The 20,043-nt window shown below is 36.7% G+C and overlaps 2 protein-coding genes across 2 annotated transcripts; both read left to right on the top strand.

Moving 5' to 3' along the window:
* Positions 1-15,418: 15,418 nt before the first annotated feature.
* On the top strand, positions 15,419-17,355 carry LOC113332012 (protein CURVATURE THYLAKOID 1D, chloroplastic-like). The gene is made up of 5 exons (XM_026578667.1): positions 15,419-15,595; positions 15,903-16,138; positions 16,773-16,877; positions 16,972-17,043; positions 17,131-17,355. The coding sequence occupies exons 2-5, from the start codon at positions 16,064-16,066 to the stop codon at positions 17,200-17,202; spliced, it is 324 nt and encodes a 107-aa protein (XP_026434452.1). The 5' UTR covers positions 15,419-15,595; positions 15,903-16,063; the 3' UTR covers positions 17,203-17,355.
* A 183-nt stretch (positions 17,356-17,538) lies between these two features.
* LOC113296933 (pentatricopeptide repeat-containing protein At5g18475-like) lies at positions 17,539-20,034 on the top strand. The gene has a single exon (XM_026545310.1). The coding sequence runs from the start codon at positions 17,814-17,816 to the stop codon at positions 19,362-19,364; it is 1,551 nt and encodes a 516-aa protein (XP_026401095.1). The 5' UTR covers positions 17,539-17,813; the 3' UTR covers positions 19,365-20,034.
* Positions 20,035-20,043: the final 9 nt, after the last annotated feature.

The following is a 20,043-nucleotide window of genomic DNA, read 5'->3' as shown; positions in this document are numbered from 1 at the left end:
TCAGCGATATTTGGGTTAGCATTTTGTGACAAACCCATTATCCAGTGTCAATAAGAATGACAGTGCATATTGTTTGAACTTTCGCTTTCGTGTGAATTCCAAGCTCTATTCCATGGAACCTCGTCGAATACCTTTATTCGGGAGCTATTAGATTTAATATTCCACATAAGTCTTAGTCTTATGGTGTGGTAATCTAGCAATCCACGTCAGATAGGACAATCTCTTAAGTCATGTGGCAGTGTTAATCTAGCAGCTAGATTAGCATTCTCAGCGCTGTTTGGTTCAGCTTAACCAATCTCAGCCGTCAAATCAAAAAGTAAATCTAGGAGCAAAGAACTATTCAACGAAAAAATGATTTTTATGGCGCTGCTAGTTCAAGTGCGAGCAAATGTTGGGAGAGAGAACTAGTGCTAACACATAGACAACACTTTTTTTTTAACTAAAACACTTTAATCTAGCAGCTCAATCTAGCTCATAGGACTTAGCCTAACTTGGATCTCTCGTAAATCTTGTTTTATTAGTAACTACAGAGCTCATCTGGAAATCCGTTTTGAGCTAACACTTCGGTTACATCACTTCCGATGGGCCTGGGCCAGGTAATACGACAACAAAGAAGAAAACTTTAGAACCATTTTTTGGGGACTACTCAAAAAATCGGGGGGATTACTCTTAAGTTTTTGGGGTGGATATTGGTAGTAATTTTCAGTCACCCCTTATCTGATTTTTTTAATACCTACTTTACCCTTGATGATTAACTTAGTTGGTGTGATGATTAACTTAGTTAGTATGATGATTAATAACTGATTAGTTAGTAGTGATTAGTGATTTATAAGTGAGATTGTTTTGTTATAAACATTATTATTGAGAGATAAGAAGAAGAAGAAGGAAATAGGAAGAAGAAAATGGGTGAACCCAAAAAAACCTATTTTGAGTTTAGTAATTATGATATGGGTGATTCATGTGATGATACCTTATCCTCAGAATCAGAACCCCCTTCACCTCCTAGTGTATATGTCAATACTTCTAATGATCCGGAAATGAGTTATTTGTTAGATGATGATAGTTTTTTTCCCCAAACTCAAGCTAACAAACCAAATGATGGATTTTATCAGCCACAACCTGAAGATGAAGCTATGGGTACTCAGGTATGCCTCATATTTAGTTAATGTAGCTTGAATTGTGCAAAACTTTGGCCAAACTGAAAATTTCTGGAAAGAATTTCGGTTAGGTCAACCTAGTTCGGTTATCTAGTCTGCAGAATAGGTAACTGAACCTTTCTAAATGTGTAGTTCGGTTACTAAATTTAGCAGACGCAGGTAACCGAACTACATGTTAATGGTGGTTTTTGAGAGTTCGGTTATGTTTTTCCAGAAAATGTAACCGAGCTATTTTTATAGAGTTTACAGTTCATAGTTCGGTTTAGTCGATTTAAATACTTTTGTTACCGAACTTTGTGTTCGGCAAGATCGCATAATATATATATAGAGCGTAGCTAACCGAACCTATATGTTCGGTTTAGTATAGTTTTTCATTTTTATGGCCGAACTTTTCCATAGAAAATCTAAAGATCGAGTTCGGTAAGGCCCCAAATTATGTCTGGAAACTACATAACCGAACTTTGGGTTCGGTAGGGTCGATAAATTTTTTTACATTACCGAACTTGTAAGTGTTTCTTGTTTATGGTATTAACGTTATGCTATTACCTGTAGGTTCCATGTGATCCAATAGAACCAATGGAAAACCAACCTTCCCCAGTTGGTATTTTGTACGATGACACATCCCATCACTACATGAATGACTTGGTATTCAAAAATCCGGAAGACGCAAAAAGTTGGGATAGACAACATGCACAAAAAGACATGTGCGTATTAGTATTGAATGGGAGACAAAGCAATACTCGCTTTGAAATGGTTTGTGATAGAAGCGGTGGTCCCGATAAAAGCCACAAGAGGAAGGATTATGTTTATAAAGGAAAGACAAATAGGAAGAAAAAAACTTTCTCAAAGAAGATTAATTGCCCATTCAAGCTTGCAGTTAATTACAACGAAGATTTGGGTGGATGGGTTCTCTACAAGGTTATGCAAGGTTGTCATAATCATCCTCGTACGGAGCATCTTGAAGGACATTTCATGGCGGCAAAGCTAATTCCTAAAGAGATGGACAAGGTAGCTAAAATGAGGACAATGGGTATTTCACCGGTTCAAATGCTCCAAATACTAAAGGAGGATAAAAAGGATAACCACTCATCTTTGTCCACAATTTAAAATGCAATTGAGATTAGAAGGAAGGAATGGAGAGATAGACAAGTAATGCAACAATTTGTTTTTTTTTTTTGGCCCAAGAGAAAAACTACGCGGTTCAAAAGGATGTGGATTCTGAAGGAGAGATAACACAACTCTTTATTGCGCATCCGACGAGTGTTCAATTAGCTCAATGCTTTCATGAAGTTCTAATAATGGATTGCACTTATAAGACGAACAAGTACGAGATGCCATTGTTAAATATTGTTGGGCGTACTTCGACGAAGTCACCGTTTACCGTAGTGTTTTGTTTCTTAAGAAATGGGCAAGAACCTAGTTACATTTGGGCACTAAAACAAGTTAAAGAAATCTTCCGAGGTGATGATATTCCCTGGGTTATAGTGACGGATAATGATGTCGCATTGATGAATGCAATAGATGAAGTGTTCCCACTAGCACATAATATGCTTTGTACGTTTCATATATGGTGTAATTTGATAAATAGGTGCAAGCCAATAATTTGTCCACCCAAGAAAAAAGGATATGAAGAGATTAAGATGCTACCGAAGCATGAATGAGCGGATGCAAAAGAGGAAGTTGACAAACAATACGATATAAATTACGCTAAATGGGTTGCTTTCAACGGTTAATGGGAATCATTGTGTTGGTCTCTTACCGAGGAAGAGTATCATCTAAATCTTGCGGAGTTTATCGCTAGGCCTGTCAATATTTGTCCGATATCCGGTATCCGTTTCCGAGTATTCGAGATCCTATAGGATTTTATCCGTTTTATCGGATATCGGATATCAGATCGGATATTTTATCGGATATTTCTTCCTTAACATATCGGAAACGGATTAGACCCCATCCGAAATGTTAATATCCGATATCCGATAGTATAGGAACTTATTTGTAATTTATCTTAATTTCGAGTCTAGTATCGGATATTATCGGATATTGTCGGATAAATATCCCATAAGTGTCCATTATGAAAATATTTTACAAGGGTTTTTAAGCTTTTCTGTTATAACCGGATACTATCGGATATTTGTCGGATATCCGACAGCTTAGCCTATCGGAATCGATATCTGATTTTGATATCCTGTAGGATATTATCGGATATCGAATATCCGGTAGTGCTTAACATGTCGGATATCGGATTTCTAAATATCCGACGGATATTTTTCCATTGACAGGCCTATTTATCGCCCATTGGGATACTCCCGATTACCCCGGTGTTGTGTCGTATGTTCTTCGCCAATGGTTGGAACCACACAAAAAGAGGTTTGTTAATGCCTATACTAACCAATATAAACACTTGGAAAATCAAGCGACAAGTTTAGTAGAGTCGGCTCACCATCGGTTGAAGAAGAATCTCTTTGGATATGTTGATAATTTCGTAACCGTGTGGAATGCTATGGAAAATTACTTGAAGCGGGACATTGATAGAATTAAAGAGAAGTTACAAAAAAGCCGTATATTCAAAATGAACGGAAAATATTCCGACCACCCATTGTTCAAAGGAATCCATTACAACGTATCTCAGCAATGTATGAAGTTGTTGATTATAGAAGTCAAGTTGATTGATAAGTGGGCAACCAAGGCGGATGAGGTGTGTGTATGTAAAATGAAGAAGTCTATGGGACTACCTTGTCACCATATGATAATCAACTACGAGCATGGCGTAATCCATTTAAGCGACATTGATCCATTTTGGAAGCATCTAAGTTTCATCCCTCCTCCAAAGGGAGAAGAAGCCGGGGAAGAGTTTGGTGATAACGAAATGGGTAGAACCGTACTAGAGATGTATCGTGGCATGAAAAAGCTCCAAAAACAAATCTTTTGGGATGACATGAGGAAAATCATATATCCACAAACTTCGAATAATGTTTATGAACCGTCAAAAGACAAACGCAAAGGTAGACCAAGCAAAAAAAGAAACTAAAAAGAAACTAAGAGAATATGCAAAGGTGTTACGTAAGAAGAAAAGTGAGCAAACCCCATTTATTAGAGATCCTTCGGCCCATGAGTATACCGCGGCAATGTACTTGGAGAAAAAAAACAAACGGGGTAAAAGTATTGAGGAGAAAGGTGAAACAAGTGAGCGAGATTTGAAGAAAAAATGTCTGATTTGTCCATTACAACCAAGCCAACCATCTTCCGTCAACGTGAAGCTTAAGTCTCCAATGTGCCCCATCCAACCATCTTTCCTAGACGTGAAGGTTGAGGCTCCAAATAAAGACTATTTGAATGAGCTACCTCTATACATTAGAGAATACATTATTTCCACCGACGACGTTCCTCCGGATGGTAATTGTGGTTTTCATGTTGTCAATCAACAACTTGGGCCTTTCATCGAAGGTGCGAAGCGAAATAATGGGTGTGCAATCACTCATATAAGGCAAAGGTTGTTGTCCAAACTAAAGGAGAATCTAGCCTTTTACAAGACAATGTTTTGCGATGGGGAGGGTAGTCTCAATGAGCAATTTGTTAGGTATCAAGTCGTCTTCATGGGGGCCATCTGATGACATCGGATTATTGGATGAGCATGCATATATGTGGACACTTAATCGCCGAGGAATTCAATCGTCTGGTTCATTATTTCTCAAAATATGCTAGTTTCACCTTCATCCCGAAAATAACCGTATGTGTCGACCAACTCAAACGAAGGAGATGTGTAATAGCATTGACTAACTACAACCACTTTATAGGCCTCCGGTTAAAACCCGATTGTCCATTACCTCCAATATGTGGAACCTCTTATTGGCCTGCATTTAATCCGGATAGAATGTTGGGTTGGTGTATCATGTATGAGCCTAACATGGAGATGTGGAATGCTTTGAAGAAGTCGGAAGAAATTGTACATGAAGGTCAAATTTCTCTTGAGGATGATTAAATGACACATGTAATGGAACTAAGTATGCTTATCAATGGAATACTATGTTTTTTGAAGAGTGGTATTAATTATTGAGTAAATGTTAGTATTTTATGGAGTTACCAGATAATAGTTCGGTTGGCACATATTATTATAGAGATTGCCGAAGTCATGTTCGGTTAGCTGCCCAAATATTTCAGGTAGCCGAACACCTATTTTTTCGATATTTTTTTTTTTGCACTACCGTTCGGCAACCTAAAAAAATTCACCAGGCAACCGAACAAGATGTTCAGTTAGGTTTATGAATATTACCAGGTTGCCAAACTGTAGTTCAAAACCCCAACATATTAACTGTTGAATTTGACATTGAAGTTCGGTTAGGAAATGAAATTACAAGACAATGCCGAACTGTACGAGATAGAAGTTTGGTTAGGTAACGAAATTACTGGACAATGTCGAACTTTTACAGGACTTTCCAAAATAATATTACATAACATTTAATATCCGAAACACGTTATGAAAAAGTCTTTAAGGAGGAGGAAATGATATTCATATTTGAAATCATTTCTCTTCCATCTTCGTCATTCGTTTTTTTATGTTAAAATGATTTCGTCGAATCCTTCACCCCTAAGTCGATACCGCCTTACAATACGAAATAAAGCCATAAATTCCACAACTTTATCTCTAATCTTTCCAAATCGAATGAACAAAGCTATATGATCACGGTTATAAGGGTTTGTTGTGTCGGAGCAGAATTTCTCATGAATTTTCCCCCATTAACTTTGACTCATAATACTATTCATTCTTCGTTCTTCACCCCTCTTTGGATAGTATAATATGTAGTTTCTGCAAAGAGAAAGATCTTCATCTAGAGTAAATTTAGGACTAGTAGCTGCCATTGTTAGCAGATTTTGAAACAAATTGTTAACTATGAGACACATATATATACCACTTAGGTGTATAACGGCTATAAAATTAGCCTTTACTTGATATTACATTCTAATTTCAAAATTATGTACTATATTTGTGTCAGATAAAGTACATTTTAATTTCAAAATTGTAAGTTCCATTAGGAAACAAAAACTTGCGACCAAACCGAAACCCTAAGTTCAGTTACATGATAAATACATGTGGTAACCGAACTTTTTTGTGAAGGCTCACCGACAAACTGAACATATATATGATACAAAAAACACTCCAAAACAAACCTAAGAGTTGGTTTCTGTGATTTCTGTATCAAGAGAATGACTTTTCCAACATGTGCAATAGCAAAATTTTGAGTCTCTAGAGAATATTTAGGTTACCTAAGAAATTATGCTTTGTAACCGAACTGTGTTAGAGCATTGCTCGGTTGAACTCGCATGCGTTGCTATATCAAGCATGTTTGTCAATATTAGTGATCAAAACTATATGTCTTGATTTCTAGTTTACTTATGACTAAGTCTCGGTCTAGGATAGTTAAGTGCAGTTGAGCTCCAGACTCCATGGCGATTATCTTACGAAGACGAAGAACTACTCGAGGAATAAGTGGAACTTCATCCGAGAAAAAGTTATGTGGAGACTTGAACTTATCTGTCAATCAAAAGTATATTCTATCTCCTACTATTGAGACAAAGTCGTATAAGTATGATAGTTTTCATACATACACATTTTTTATTTCGAGCCGAGTTTACTCGCATATCTTTTTCTCGAAATATGTGTTGGTGAGATTTTTTTTTAACCATTTTCATCTTTACTCGTGACACAAGTCATGAAGACGTTTCAATCTTGAAAATAGCTTTGATGACGATAGTCGTGAATAACGATTGTTATAACATTATAGAAGAATGTTTCAATGATTGAAATGTAGAGTTGAGATTACCAACTATGGATATAAGCATATATAGTGTGTTCGCACATTAGTGTATAAATCCATGTGCCGGAAACCAAGTGCGTGCATATGTGTGCATGTGGTATTGGTGAAGGAGACAAGTTGAGTACGCGTACCCGTACGCATACCTGCGGAAGTTTTCATACCGAAAATTTCTGCTGAGTTTGTAAGTTTGCAAACTAGTAAACCACTCACCTTAGGTACGCATACCCGTACGCGTACCCACGGAAGTTTTCGAATCGAAAATTTCTGCTGAGTATGTAAACTCAAATCCGGTAGCTAAGGTACGCATACCCGTACGCGTACCCAAGCTGGTTATTTCTCAAATCGGTTGTTCATGAACTTAAAACAATAAATTATAAGGAACGCAATCTTTGCAAACCGTGGGTATATTTCTCATGAATTGGTTCAAGTGAATCAAACCGATTTTGTTTAAAATTGTGTCTATGAATAAAGACCTAAGCAATTGAACAACTCTTGAACTAGTTCTTATCAGCCATTTGAACTAGTTATGAGAAAGATGAATACGGTTAATATGAAAGTGCTCATATGGCTAACCATTGGTTAACTATTTGTGAACCAAATAAGTGTACACGTTTAGGTACGATTACTCAAACCTAAATGAATACATTCATTTGTCTGTGACAAGCTAAGTTTCGATCTAATGGTTGAAAGATATTAGTTTGGAGAAATCAGGTTTTTTCATCTAACGTCGAATATTGAATGCTTTGTTACCAACGTAACTTGGATTGCAAACCCTGATTTGAAAACTATATAAAGGAGACATCTAGCAACTGGAAAAACTAATCCCCACACCTTTCGTGTGATACTAGTTGGTTTTGCTAGAGTCGATTCTCCTTTAACCGTAGGTTTCTTCTTGAGACCATGTCAGTTAACGACTGAAAGACTTCATTGGGATTGTGAAGCCAGACGAAACTACTTTCTTGTAGTTGAGCGATCTGATCTTGCCATTTTCTATAGTACGAGTTCAACTGAATAATTGACTTGATATTATATCTCTGATAGGGCAAGATAAAACATCCTCGTCTCATCGTTTGTGATTCCACAATATCTAGTTTCGCTACCATACAATTTAGATTATTATTAGGTGATTGATAATACTAGGTTGTTCTTCGGGAATATAAGTCCGGGTTATCAATTAGTTCTTGTTCACCTTGATTTATCAAAAGACGGAAGAAAACTCATATGTTTATCTGTGGGAGACAGATTTATCTATTATCATAGACTTTTATGTGTGATACAGATTTGTTTATTGAAGTCTTCGACTTTGGGTCGTAGCAACTCTTAGTTGTGGGTGAGATCAGCTAAGGGAATCAAGTAAGTAGTATCCTGTTGGGATCAGAGACGTAAGGAGCGCAACTGTACCTTGAATCAGTGTGAGATTGATTAGGGTTCAACTACATTCCAGACCAAAGTTAGTTTGTAGTAGGCTAGTGTCTGTAGCGACTTAATACAGTGTGGTGTTCAATATGGAGTAGGTCCCGGGGTTTTTCTGCATTTGCAGGTTCCTCATTAACAAAACTTCTGGTGTCTGTGTTATTTCTATTCCGCATTATATTTTGTTATATAATTGAAATATCACAGGTTATGTGTTGAGATCAATCAATTAGAATATTCAACCTTTGGTTGTTGATTCAAATTGATTGACACTTGGATATTGGTCTTTGGTACCATCCAAGTTATTATCCTTGTATTTGATAAAGACTCGCAAATTTCTATTTGCTTGAGTAAAGATCAAATCAAGTGAGAGAGATATTAACTCCTCGGTATACTTTTCTCTCGATTGAGTCTGACTGTCTAGTTGATTCTCTAGAAAGTATATTGGAGTTAGTCCATACAGATTGCTAATCGAAATATTGAGTGTGGTTGTTGTACCCCCGCTTTTTCAATTGGTATCAGAGCAGGCAAACACGTTTAAGACCTTACAAGTCTGTGTTTGTAGCGATCTGACTCTATGGACAGAGGTGTTATCTCTATTAACGTACCACCAATCTTCGATGACTCTAATTACTTACGGTGGAAATTTTTTATGCGAGCTTTTCTTCAAGCACGTGATTTTCAGTCATGGGTATATGTAATTAATGGCTATGATGCTCCCGTTGTGGCAGTAGGAAATGTAAACGTTCCCAAGAATATTGGTGAATATAGTCTTGCCAAGATACTTGCTGCAAAGAAAAATTCCGACGGTTTGAATGCCATCATACATGCCATTACCCCAAATCTTCAGATCCATATGTCAAATTGCACTAGGTCTAAAGATGCGTGGGATATCTTAGAAACCGTATTCGAAGGAAATACCAGTGGAAAGGAAGTTAGGCTTCAAAACCTTAATTATGATTGGGAAAACCTTCATATGGCAGATGAAGATTCATTTGATGAGTTTAATCACAAAGTGTCTGAAATTTTTAATGCATCTTTTGCATTGGGTAAGACTATTCCTGAAAAGGACATTGTGATGAAAATTCTCAGATCACTGCCATCTAGATACGATTCTAAGAAGCATGCCATCGTTGAGGTAAATAACCTTGATACACTTTCCAGAAACACTCTTATTGGAAAGTTAAAAATTCTTGATCTTGACATAAGCAGAACGTTCGCGCTCAATATTGTGACCAAAACAGGTGTATCCTCTCACTTGTCTTGGGCTGATGAATGTTGCTCCAATCATGTTGATCTTGATAAATCACTGATAATCAGAAAGGTCAAGGATTTGATAAAGAGTAAGAATATATGTGATGAATATCCATCTTCAGTTAATGCTTCAGATGATTCAATAGAAGACAAATCTACTCTGGACGTCTCAGATGAGTCTACTACAGATTCTCTCTTCACTTCAACTTTTGATTCATAATTTGAGTATGACACAGAGCTTCTTTATCTCTTGAATAAAGAGATTCTTCAAGAGAACCTTCACTTAAAGGCCTCCTTGAAAAAAATTGAGTCGTCACTCCAGGCGAAAAATATTGAGATAGAGCGTCTCAATGATAAGCTCGCCGGAACCATGTCTCTAAAGGAAGAAGAGATTAACACTCTCAAGTATGACCTGCAAAGGTTATCTGGAAGCTCTGAAAAAATTACAGCAATGTTATTTGGTCAGAGATCCTTTGGAAACACTAATGGTTTAGGGTTCAAAAGCAAAACTCAAAGCTCAAAGTTGTCCATTCCAACTAATCAAGGAACAACGACTGTTGATTGTTGTGTTAAACAGAAAGAGTCTCATAACGACGAAAAATCCTCATTAATTTGTTCGTTTTGTGGACATTCTAAGCATGATCAAAACATTTTTTGGAGATTCAGAAGGAGCAATAAAAGAATCACCAAACTTCAAGAGAACATGCAGAAAATGAATTTGGGTCCGGATAACCAAGCCTTTTTAAAAAAATCCAGATCCAGACGAGGTAAGAAATTTGTTTACACGACAACCAGTGATAAGCCACACAAAAATAAGAAGTGTGAGCATATGGATCACTCTGTCACCAACTAATGTTGGTGACGTCTGCATCCTCATTTTTAGCTTGGGAAAAATGAGGTTTGCACTAAAAGTGGCTCAAGTTGTTATTGTTGTAAATCTTTTTCTTATATTTGTTAAGAGAATATTATCCTAAGAAGATGGAAGGCGGATAACAAATCCTGAAAGACTTTTTCGATGTCTTCTAGGGTTTTGGGGTCATAAATCCGTTTATTTTTGTCCTCTCTTTCTCATTTCTGTTCAAAAGATACAATCTCATGGCTCCTGTGACTAGAGGGATCACAAAAAGAGATGAAGTTGAAGAAGTTAATGTTATATTTGCGAAGGAATATCTTCCTCAAGAGTAAAGAAAGTGAAGTCGACAATCAATGGAAAAGGTTCTTCCTCTAACTGTCTCTTGTCTGTTTGTCATTATGATTATGATTTTAGAGGCATGGTGAAAGATTTCATCAACAAGAGAAATGATTTAAAATCTCAAATTGTTTCCTCTTTGGAAAAGATAAATCACTATGAACAAATGTTTACTCTAACCAAGAACACCTTGTGTGAACTAAAAACAGAACTTAGTGAGTTAATTGACATTTCTGAAGATCTAGAGGAATTGAATGATCCCATAATCAATAGTTTCTTCAATAAGGAGAAGGAATTCTCTGTAGATGCTCTGAGAAAGCTATATAATATCTAGTAAAACTTCTTAAAAGTATTTTATTCTTGTTTTTTAAGAAGGATAACTAGGGTTTGGAATAGCCATTATTGTGAGTATACATAACTATGTCCAACGTTTTCATCTTCATGTTTTTAGATTTATTTGTTTAAATTCTAAAGTTTGGTTTGGAAGATGATTTTTGCAGTATTAATCTTTATGGTTTTATATATTGCAATGTGTTATGGGATATGTGTGTTTGCGTCCGTGAACTATTATTGTCCCATATATTGTCAAAAGTTATCTCGGTTATATGTCGATATGCATGTATTGATACAAGATCGGTGAACTTTTGACAAACAAAAGTTAAGCCTATTATGCCATTTATTGATGGAAGATAGGTTAAAATCTTTTGTTTACAAGGATTATGTCTATTATATGTCATTGTGCAAATAGTGATGGAAAATATAATGAATCCTTGTATATTCTGCAGTATTGATCTTCCCTGATCCATATTTTATGTATATACTGTGCGTCTTCATAAGTCTTCTTGTGTGAGCATTTCCAACTAGACTAATCATAGATTCGTTTGTGGTTATTTTGGTTGTGTATTCCGATTAAATTAATCATGAGTTCTCTTGTGATTAGTTTAATTGAGAATTTTGGATACAAAATCATTTTGTGGTTTTTGGTGTCCAAAAAAATCCTTATTTTCTCGTAAAAATAAGGTCGCTCTTGTTGTTCTTTCGAGAATGATATCAAATGGGAGAGTTCTTTTGAACTTGCGCTTAATTGCCATATCTTTTCCTTTGTTCCTAATGAACAAAAACTAAAGTATTAGCAATGTTAGACCTTAGCTCGGTCGACCTCGCATGCGTTGCTATCTCAAGCATGTTTTTCAATGTTAGTGATCAAAACTATGATTCTTGATTTCTAGCCTACATAGCTAAGTCTCGGACTAGGATAGAAAAGTGTAGTTGAGATCAAGGAATTCATGGCGATTCATCATACAACGACGAAGATCTACTCAAGGAATCGTGGAACTTCATCAACAAAAAGGTACGTGGAGACTTGAACTTATCTATCACTCAAAAGTCTATCTCTTCTATCTCCTACTTCTTATGAGACAAAAGTCGTATGCTATATAGACTGGATCATACACATTTGATATTTCGATCCGAGTATATCTCGCCTATCTATATCTCGAAATCATGTGTTGGTAAAGCGTTTCGCTTTGATCAAGTTTATCTTCACCTAGTGACGAAAGTCATGAAAAGTTTCAATTACTTTGAGAATTGCTCTGACGCGAAACGGTCTGTGAATAACGGCTATATAACGTCCTCTGAGAATGTTGCAATGATTGGAATGAGAGTTTAGATTACATAACCATGTATTCCTTAATCCGAAGTTTTCGAACTTTGTTGATTGAGATAAACCATAGGAATTCGCTTTGCCAAGTCCGCGAACTCAGTCTGCGAACTGACGGAAGTTCTTGTACCGAGAATTTCTGCTGGGATTTTCCAAAAACTCGTTTGCGTGTAAGTCCGCGAACTCAGTCCGCGAACCTAGTCTGTGAACTGGCGAAAGTCTCTTTGCCGAGATTTTCCGATGAGTTTGGAAAACTCCACCGGTTGTCTTAAGTCCGCGAACTTGTTTGTGAGCTTAAGAGGTTATGATCTAAAGATGTTCTCTGAATATGAAACTTAAACTACTAAGGAATGCTTTATGCAAACCGTGTCTATAAAGTTCATGAGCCGATTCAATCGAATTTAATCATCTTTGTTTCAATTGTGTCTTGTGTAGTTACATAAAATCTCATAGCAATTGGACAACTCTCTAACTAGTTCATTTTAGTCAATTGAACTAGTTATGGTGAAGAAGAACAAGGTTAATATGAAATGCTCATATGGTTAACATTTTGGGTTACTATGTTGAACCAACATACATGTACACGTTTGGGCATGGTTTTCACAAACCCAGTAAACGTCTACCCAAGTGTGTGTGACAAGATAAGTTTTCGATCTAACGGTTGAGAAATATTAGCTTGAATCTAAATCAGGTTTTCATCTGACGGTGAATATGGATTGCTTTGTAGCTAAGGCAAAACCCTGATTTGAAGGCTATATAAAGGAGACATCTAGCATTGTGCAAAACTAATCCCCACATGTCTGTGTGATACTAGTGCGCTCGCTAGAGTCGATTCTCCTTTAACCTTTGGTTTTCTTCTCTAAAACCAGGTTAACGACTTAAAGACTTCATTGGGATTGTGAATCCAGACCGATACTACTTTTATCGTAGTTGTGTGATCTGATCTTGCATCTTCTATCGTACGAGTACAATCCTTGATTGGCTTGAGATCGTGAGAGTTCTCCGATAAGCAAGATAAAGAAGTCACAAACATCTTCGTCTCACTGTTTGTGATTCCTCGACAAACCTCCTGTGTAGTCAGGAAGGATTGTAGAGAGGTGATTGATTAATCTAGGATGTTCTTCGGGAACATAAGACCGGATTATCAATTGGTTCCTGTTCACCTTGATTTCATATCTTAAGACGGAACAAAACCTAGGGTTTATCTGTGGGAGACAGATTTATCCTTTGATAGACTTTTCTGTGTGAGACAGATTTGTTTATTATCAAGTCTGTGATTTTGGGTTGCAGCAAGTATTGGTTGTGGGTGAGATCAGCTAAGGGAATCAAGTGCGCAGTATCCTGCTGGGATCAGAGGCGTAGGAGTACAACTGTACCTTAGATCGGTGGGAGACTGATTGGGGTTCAACTATAGTCCAGTTGGAAGTTAGCTTGGAGTAGGATAGTGTCTGTAGCGGCTTAATACAGTGTGTATTCAGTATGGACTAGGTCCCGGGGTTTTTCTGCATTTGCGGTTTCCTCGTTGACAAAATTTCTGGTGTCTGTGTTATTTCTTTTCCGCATTATATTTGTTATATAATTGAAATAATACAGGTTGTGCGTTAAAGATCATCAATTGGAAATCCGACCTTTGGTTGTTGATTGATATTGATTGATCCTTGGACATTGGTCTTTGGTACCGTCCAAGTTAACTCTCTTTGATAAAGACTCGCAGATTTCCATTTGCTTAAGTAAAGATCAAATCGAGAGATTGAGATATAAACTCTTTGATATATATTTTTATTGATTGAGTCTAACTGTCTAGTTGATTCTCATAAAAAGTATATTGGAGTTTGTCCATACAGATTGCTAAGCGAAATATTGGGTGGTGTTGTTAGACCCCCGCTTTTTCAAGCTAAACATAATAGAATACTGTGTTATCAAATCAAATAGAACTAAAGAATGAAGTAAACACAACATTTGGAGTTAACAGACTATAGTTCGGTTACCTGGTAAAAATTGCTAGGTAACCGAACTACATATTTCACAAGATCGGTGACCTGATAAAAAATAGAGAAGCAACCAAACTACATATTTTAAAAGTTCGATTAGCAAACAATTTTATCGACAAAACCGAACCATTCTTTCAAAGGAAAAACTGAGTTTGGTTACGAAAGTTTTTTTTGCGAGCACACCGAACTATGTAGTTCGGTCACCAGATATTAGGTTACTTAACCGAACTGTTCTTATTTTTGGAAGTTCGGTTAGAAAATCTAGGGTTACACAAAAATCTCCTAGCCGAAATGTCTACTGTAACTACCATTTTCAATGAGTTTTCATGATTTCTAATCGATTTCTTCAACAAATAACGAATTAAAAAGAATGGGTATGAAGGAAATTACCCGCGGATTTGCATTTGACTCGAATCAGACTTCTTTTCTCCTGTTGGATGCTTGATTTGGTCTCTCAACTTTGGTTGAAGTTGTTTATCAATTTGAAATTGATTTGGGAGATTCGCTATACTTGCAAGTTCAGGACTCAATCCTGGAATTCTTGGTGTCTTCTTAGAACGCATTATTTATAAAGATTGATCAATCGACGATGAATTTTTTTCGAAACGACGATTAACGTCGATGTCTACGAAAAAGAGGAAAAGAAGAGAAGAAGAAGAAGATGAAGAAAAGAAAAGAATCAGTTTTGAAACTTATTTTAAGTTTTAATTTAGGTTTTAATTTAGTGGGTTATATTAGTGGATAATGGTTAAATTAGTGGATTATTAGGATTAGTATAACATTAATTAGGATAAGGACAGATTAGTCTTCCCTAATCTTTTAGGACACCCCTTATAATGTAGGGTGGACATTTATATCACAAAATAGTCCCCATTTTTTTTGAGTAGTCCCAAAAACCGAATTATCAGAGGAGAAGAGTTGTTTTCAAAACACACAAAAAAAAAAAAAGTGGAAGAGTTGTTGAGTTTGAGAAAGCTTTGCAGCAATGGAGCTCTGTAACACCAAAACCATCTCAAATCTGAATTCCCATTGTTCATTTTCCTAACCAAATACTTCCCGTATTCACTCTAAGGCATTTCTTCCATTTAAGAAAATCAATGCTTCTCAAAGAAATCCAGGTTCATTTTTTCTACTTTTACTTTCCTTTTCTTTTTTACATTTCATATAAACCCTAGCTTCCTTGTTTTAGTTTATTCCTCCGGTGAATTTTGACAATAAAGTGTGAGTATTGAAGTATAAATGGGTGTTTAATTGATTTTGGGATGAGATTTCGGGGTTAGGGTTTTAGGGGTTTTTGACAAAGGGCAACAGCCAAGATCTTTACCTTTTTTTTGTCACCATTTAGATATTTGATTTCATGAGATTGGGATCATTGTTTGCTACTATTCCAGTTTTTTAATGGAAATGTTATTTTGTTGGTTCCAGGATTGCATCATATATCAACCTCTTTAGTGAGGGCGATAAATTCTGAAGAGGCTTCAACTAGTACCGATGAGGATCTTGACGTATTTGCTGAAAAGACTACAGTGGATGAAACTCCTAAATTTTTGCAAAACACGGTTTATGAAAAAACATCTAAAGAGGAAATGCCAAAAGAAGAAGCAGCTTATTTGACTGAACAAATGATGTCTTTTGATTTCATGGACGGGCTCAATCTTAAGGTTTTGTTCTTTCCCTTTCTTTTAACTATGAAAATACAAGTTCTATAAGACATGCTATTTACAATTAATGAAAGTGGTAACTGGCTAACTGTAGTGTTGTCTTCGATATATGTTCGAGTTTTGCACAACTATAACTATTTGTGTGAGAGTCTTTTTATGGGTACTGAAAAGAGTGCCATTATTTCAAAATATAAGCATGGATGCTCCATCATATGTATGCATTTGGCGCACTTTTCTTTATGATTTGCTTTGGATTGATGGAGATTTGGAGTAGCTCTCATCTACAGTGTGCATTTATAGCTGTTACAAAATTGTTTTTGTCATCCTGGAGGTGGGGGTGTATCTGTTTGGACTTCGGATGCAACACCGATCTAAGTTGAAATCTTCTGCAAGTAAAGTAGATGTAAATCTGTATTTCTCTAAATAGGACTCTTGGCATCTCCATCTATGTCATTACATTGTATAATTACAGATAAAAGCTATGTCATACCAACTACTGCAGGATTGGAAAATTACCTCTCTCTCTCTCTCTCTCTCTCTCTCTCTCTTTTTTTTACCTAGCATTCTTATCTAGGATCTTGGTTATTCATTTTGTGGACTACTTTGCTAAAATTATGATCACTACCATCTGCAGTTTGACTCGGAAGATGCATACTCGTATCTAGTGTATGGAAGTGGTGCTCTCATCACTCTGTGGTTAGCATCGGCTGTTGTTGGTGCCATTGATTCCATTCCAGTGGTACTTTTTTACTTTTCCCATGAGAACGTTCTTTTAATCGTCTGGGCAGGTTCATCATATTAACACCTCTAGTCATGTTCTATTCTTTATACAGTTCCCCAAGGTTCTGGAACTCGTTGGTCTTGGCTACACAATATGGTTCAGCTCACGCTATCTGATTTTTAAGGTGCGAGGCGAAGCACTTTTCAGTTGCTTATCTTGTTGAGGGTTTAGTATCCATAACTGACTAATATGTGTTTCTTCAATTTTACAGAAAAACAGGGAGGAATTGTTTACCAAAATTGTAGAGCTTAAAAAGGAGGTTCTTGGATCAACTGATGAATGATGATTCTCTGATTGATGTGTGCAAATCCCCTGCACCTCTTGCATAGTTTTCTTGTCGCCTTTGAGGGTGCAAGTCAGAGTGATACTGAATAATTTAGTTTCTAGTATAAACCTTCTTCACATGTGAATTCATGGTTCATATTGTTCGATAAGATTCAGCACTGTTTATCTTAAAATTCTGTTTGTGGAACTAAATTTATATTCATATTTGGTATTTTTTTGGTAAACAAATTCCTAGATGAAGATCAGTAGATCACAACAAGACTTCATTGGGAGGTTGTCAAACTGGGAACATAACTCAAACATGATTCTGGTGTAATTCTTGGGATATGTTACTGGTACCACCTTTTCAGCGCCACTTGAGATCAGTCAAAACGCTCGTTAAACTTGAGGAGACGATAGTCCGTTTAAGTGGGCAATGGCCAGATAGTGCGGCGCTTGCACCGTTAATAGGGCTGAACAGGTTTCTCAAAAAATTTAGAATTAGAAATCTCAAAACCCCCAGCTTTATGTTTGATTTTCTTACTCCCAGTAGATTTTTATCAAACATTTGGCGTGCCATCGATTCCACATTAAGATGATTTCAAAACTTTCAATCTTTTAACATAATCCATGAACTCAATGAGAACATCTCTGAATCCCAAACGTGGGTTCTCTTCATCATCTTCAATTCCATGGATATCTCCACTCCAAATCCTAAAACCTTCATCACCAAAACCAGACCCACCTCCATTAGAACTTCCCACTTCTCTAGAAGAAGAACAATCACAGAGAAGAACAAAGCCCAAATTCATTACACATGATTTTGCCATCACCACAATTAAGAAAGAAGAAGACCCTCAAAGAGCTTTAGAGATTTTCAACAGGGCATCAAAACAAAGAGGGTTCAATCATAACCACAATACTTACTTTACATTACTTCACAAGCTTGCTCAGTGCAAGAAATTCAATGCTGTTGATTCAGTTCTTCATCAAATGAGATACGAAACTTGCAAATTTCAAGAAGGTTTGTTTCTTAATTTGATGACCCACTTCTCTAAATCTTCATTACATGAAAGAACACTTGATATGTTTTACTTAATTCAACCAATTGTTCGCGAAAAACCGTCTCTTAAAGCTATTAGTACATGTCTTAATTTACTTGTTGGGTCTGGTAGACTTGATTTAGCATGTAAACTTCTTTCTGATTCGAGAAAAACATTTGATTTGAAACTTAATACTTGTATTTATAACATATTGGTTAAGCATCATTGTAAGAATGGTGATCTTGATATGGCTTTCAAAGTTGTGACTGAGATGAGTAAAGCTGAAGTTAGTTATCCTAATTTGATTACTTACTCTACTTTAATGGGTGGTCTTTGCAAAATGGGGAGATTAAAAGAAGCAATGGAAGTGTTTGAGGAAATGGTTTCAAAGCATAAGATTTTGCCTGATGCTTTAACTTACAATATTTTGATTAATGGGTTTTGTCGAGGAGGAAAAGTCGATCGAGCTAGAAAGATAATGGAGTTTATGAGAAAGAATGGATGCAAACCAAATATGATTAATTACTCATCTCTTATGAATGGGTCAAGTAAAGAAGGAAAATTGGAGGAGGTGAAAGAAATTTTTGAAGAAATGAGAAGTTCTGGAATGGAAGTCGATGCTGTTGGTTATACTACACTCATTAGTTGCTTCTGTAGAGCTGGGAGAGTTGACGAAGCAATGAATGTGTTTAAGGAGATGAGGGGGAAAGATTGCCGAGTTGATGCTGTAGCGTACAATGTGATACTTGGGGGTCTCTGTAGGGAAAAAAGGTTCAGCGAGGCTCTGGGGATGCTTGAGAAGTTGCCTAATGAGGGTGTACGTCTGAACAAAGCGAGTTACAGGATAGTATTGAACTTCTTGTGTAAGGAGAGAGAAATGGAGAAGGTCATGGATTTGTTAGGTTTGATGCTTGGAAGAGGATTTAACCCTCATTTTGCGACTTCGAATCAGATTTTGGTGAATCTATGTGAGGAAGGTAAGGTGGTTGATGCAACCATGGCATTGCGTGGACTATTAGAAATCGGGTTTAAACCAGAACATGAATCTTGGGCTCACTTAGTTAATTCCTTGTCTAGAGATAGGAAACTGGTGATGGCATTTGAGCTACTGGATGACTTGGTTACTGAAGGGGTGTGAAACCTGACAGGATTTTGGAGGCTCAGACGTTGAGATTATGGAATGTGGAAGGATGACCAAAAACTATACCTGTATTTATGCTTGGGAGTGTAAAAGGAAATTTTTACTCATTTTGCCATGGCTAGGCTTGTTTATATTTCTTGTCTAGGCACTATTGTGTTAAAACATAGCTGCATCATGCCACCTCGACAGCCCTGCTTCATCAGTTCTTATAATCAGGTACTTCAGGGGAAGTTATATGAATGAGAGTGAGACTTGCTTCATTTTCTGATCTTGGCGCCAATGTTAAACTGTTGGGAACTGCTCCACCATATCTGCAGCTGGTAGTAGATTTGGATGCTTGGTTTGTGGCAGCTCCCATTTTATGTATTAGATTTGGATGCTTGGTTTGTGGCAGCTCCCATTTTATGTACTTCACTCGCTTGAGACTGCAATCAAGGTATGCATGGGTGATCGAAGGATGGTCCAGGATTTTGTTAACAGGTTTATAATGTTGTGTCAGAAGTTGAGAACTGGGGCTGAACTATGCTACAGATTATCTCTAGTTTCCAGGGTTCAAACTGTTTTCTTGTTTCAGTTTGAAGAGTTCCTGTAATTGCCTGAAAACTTGAGTTTTACCACTCAAGTTTTTCAGAGAACTGGTGGTTAATCTTGTTTGTTTCTCACTGTACATTTCCAT

This window comes from Papaver somniferum, chromosome 1, assembly GCF_003573695.1.
Source record: "Papaver somniferum cultivar HN1 chromosome 1, ASM357369v1, whole genome shotgun sequence".
Lineage (NCBI taxonomy): Eukaryota > Viridiplantae > Streptophyta > Magnoliopsida > Ranunculales > Papaveraceae > Papaver > Papaver somniferum.
The sequence above is the reverse complement of the archived record's forward strand: the minus strand, read 5'-3'. Positions and strand labels throughout refer to the sequence as shown.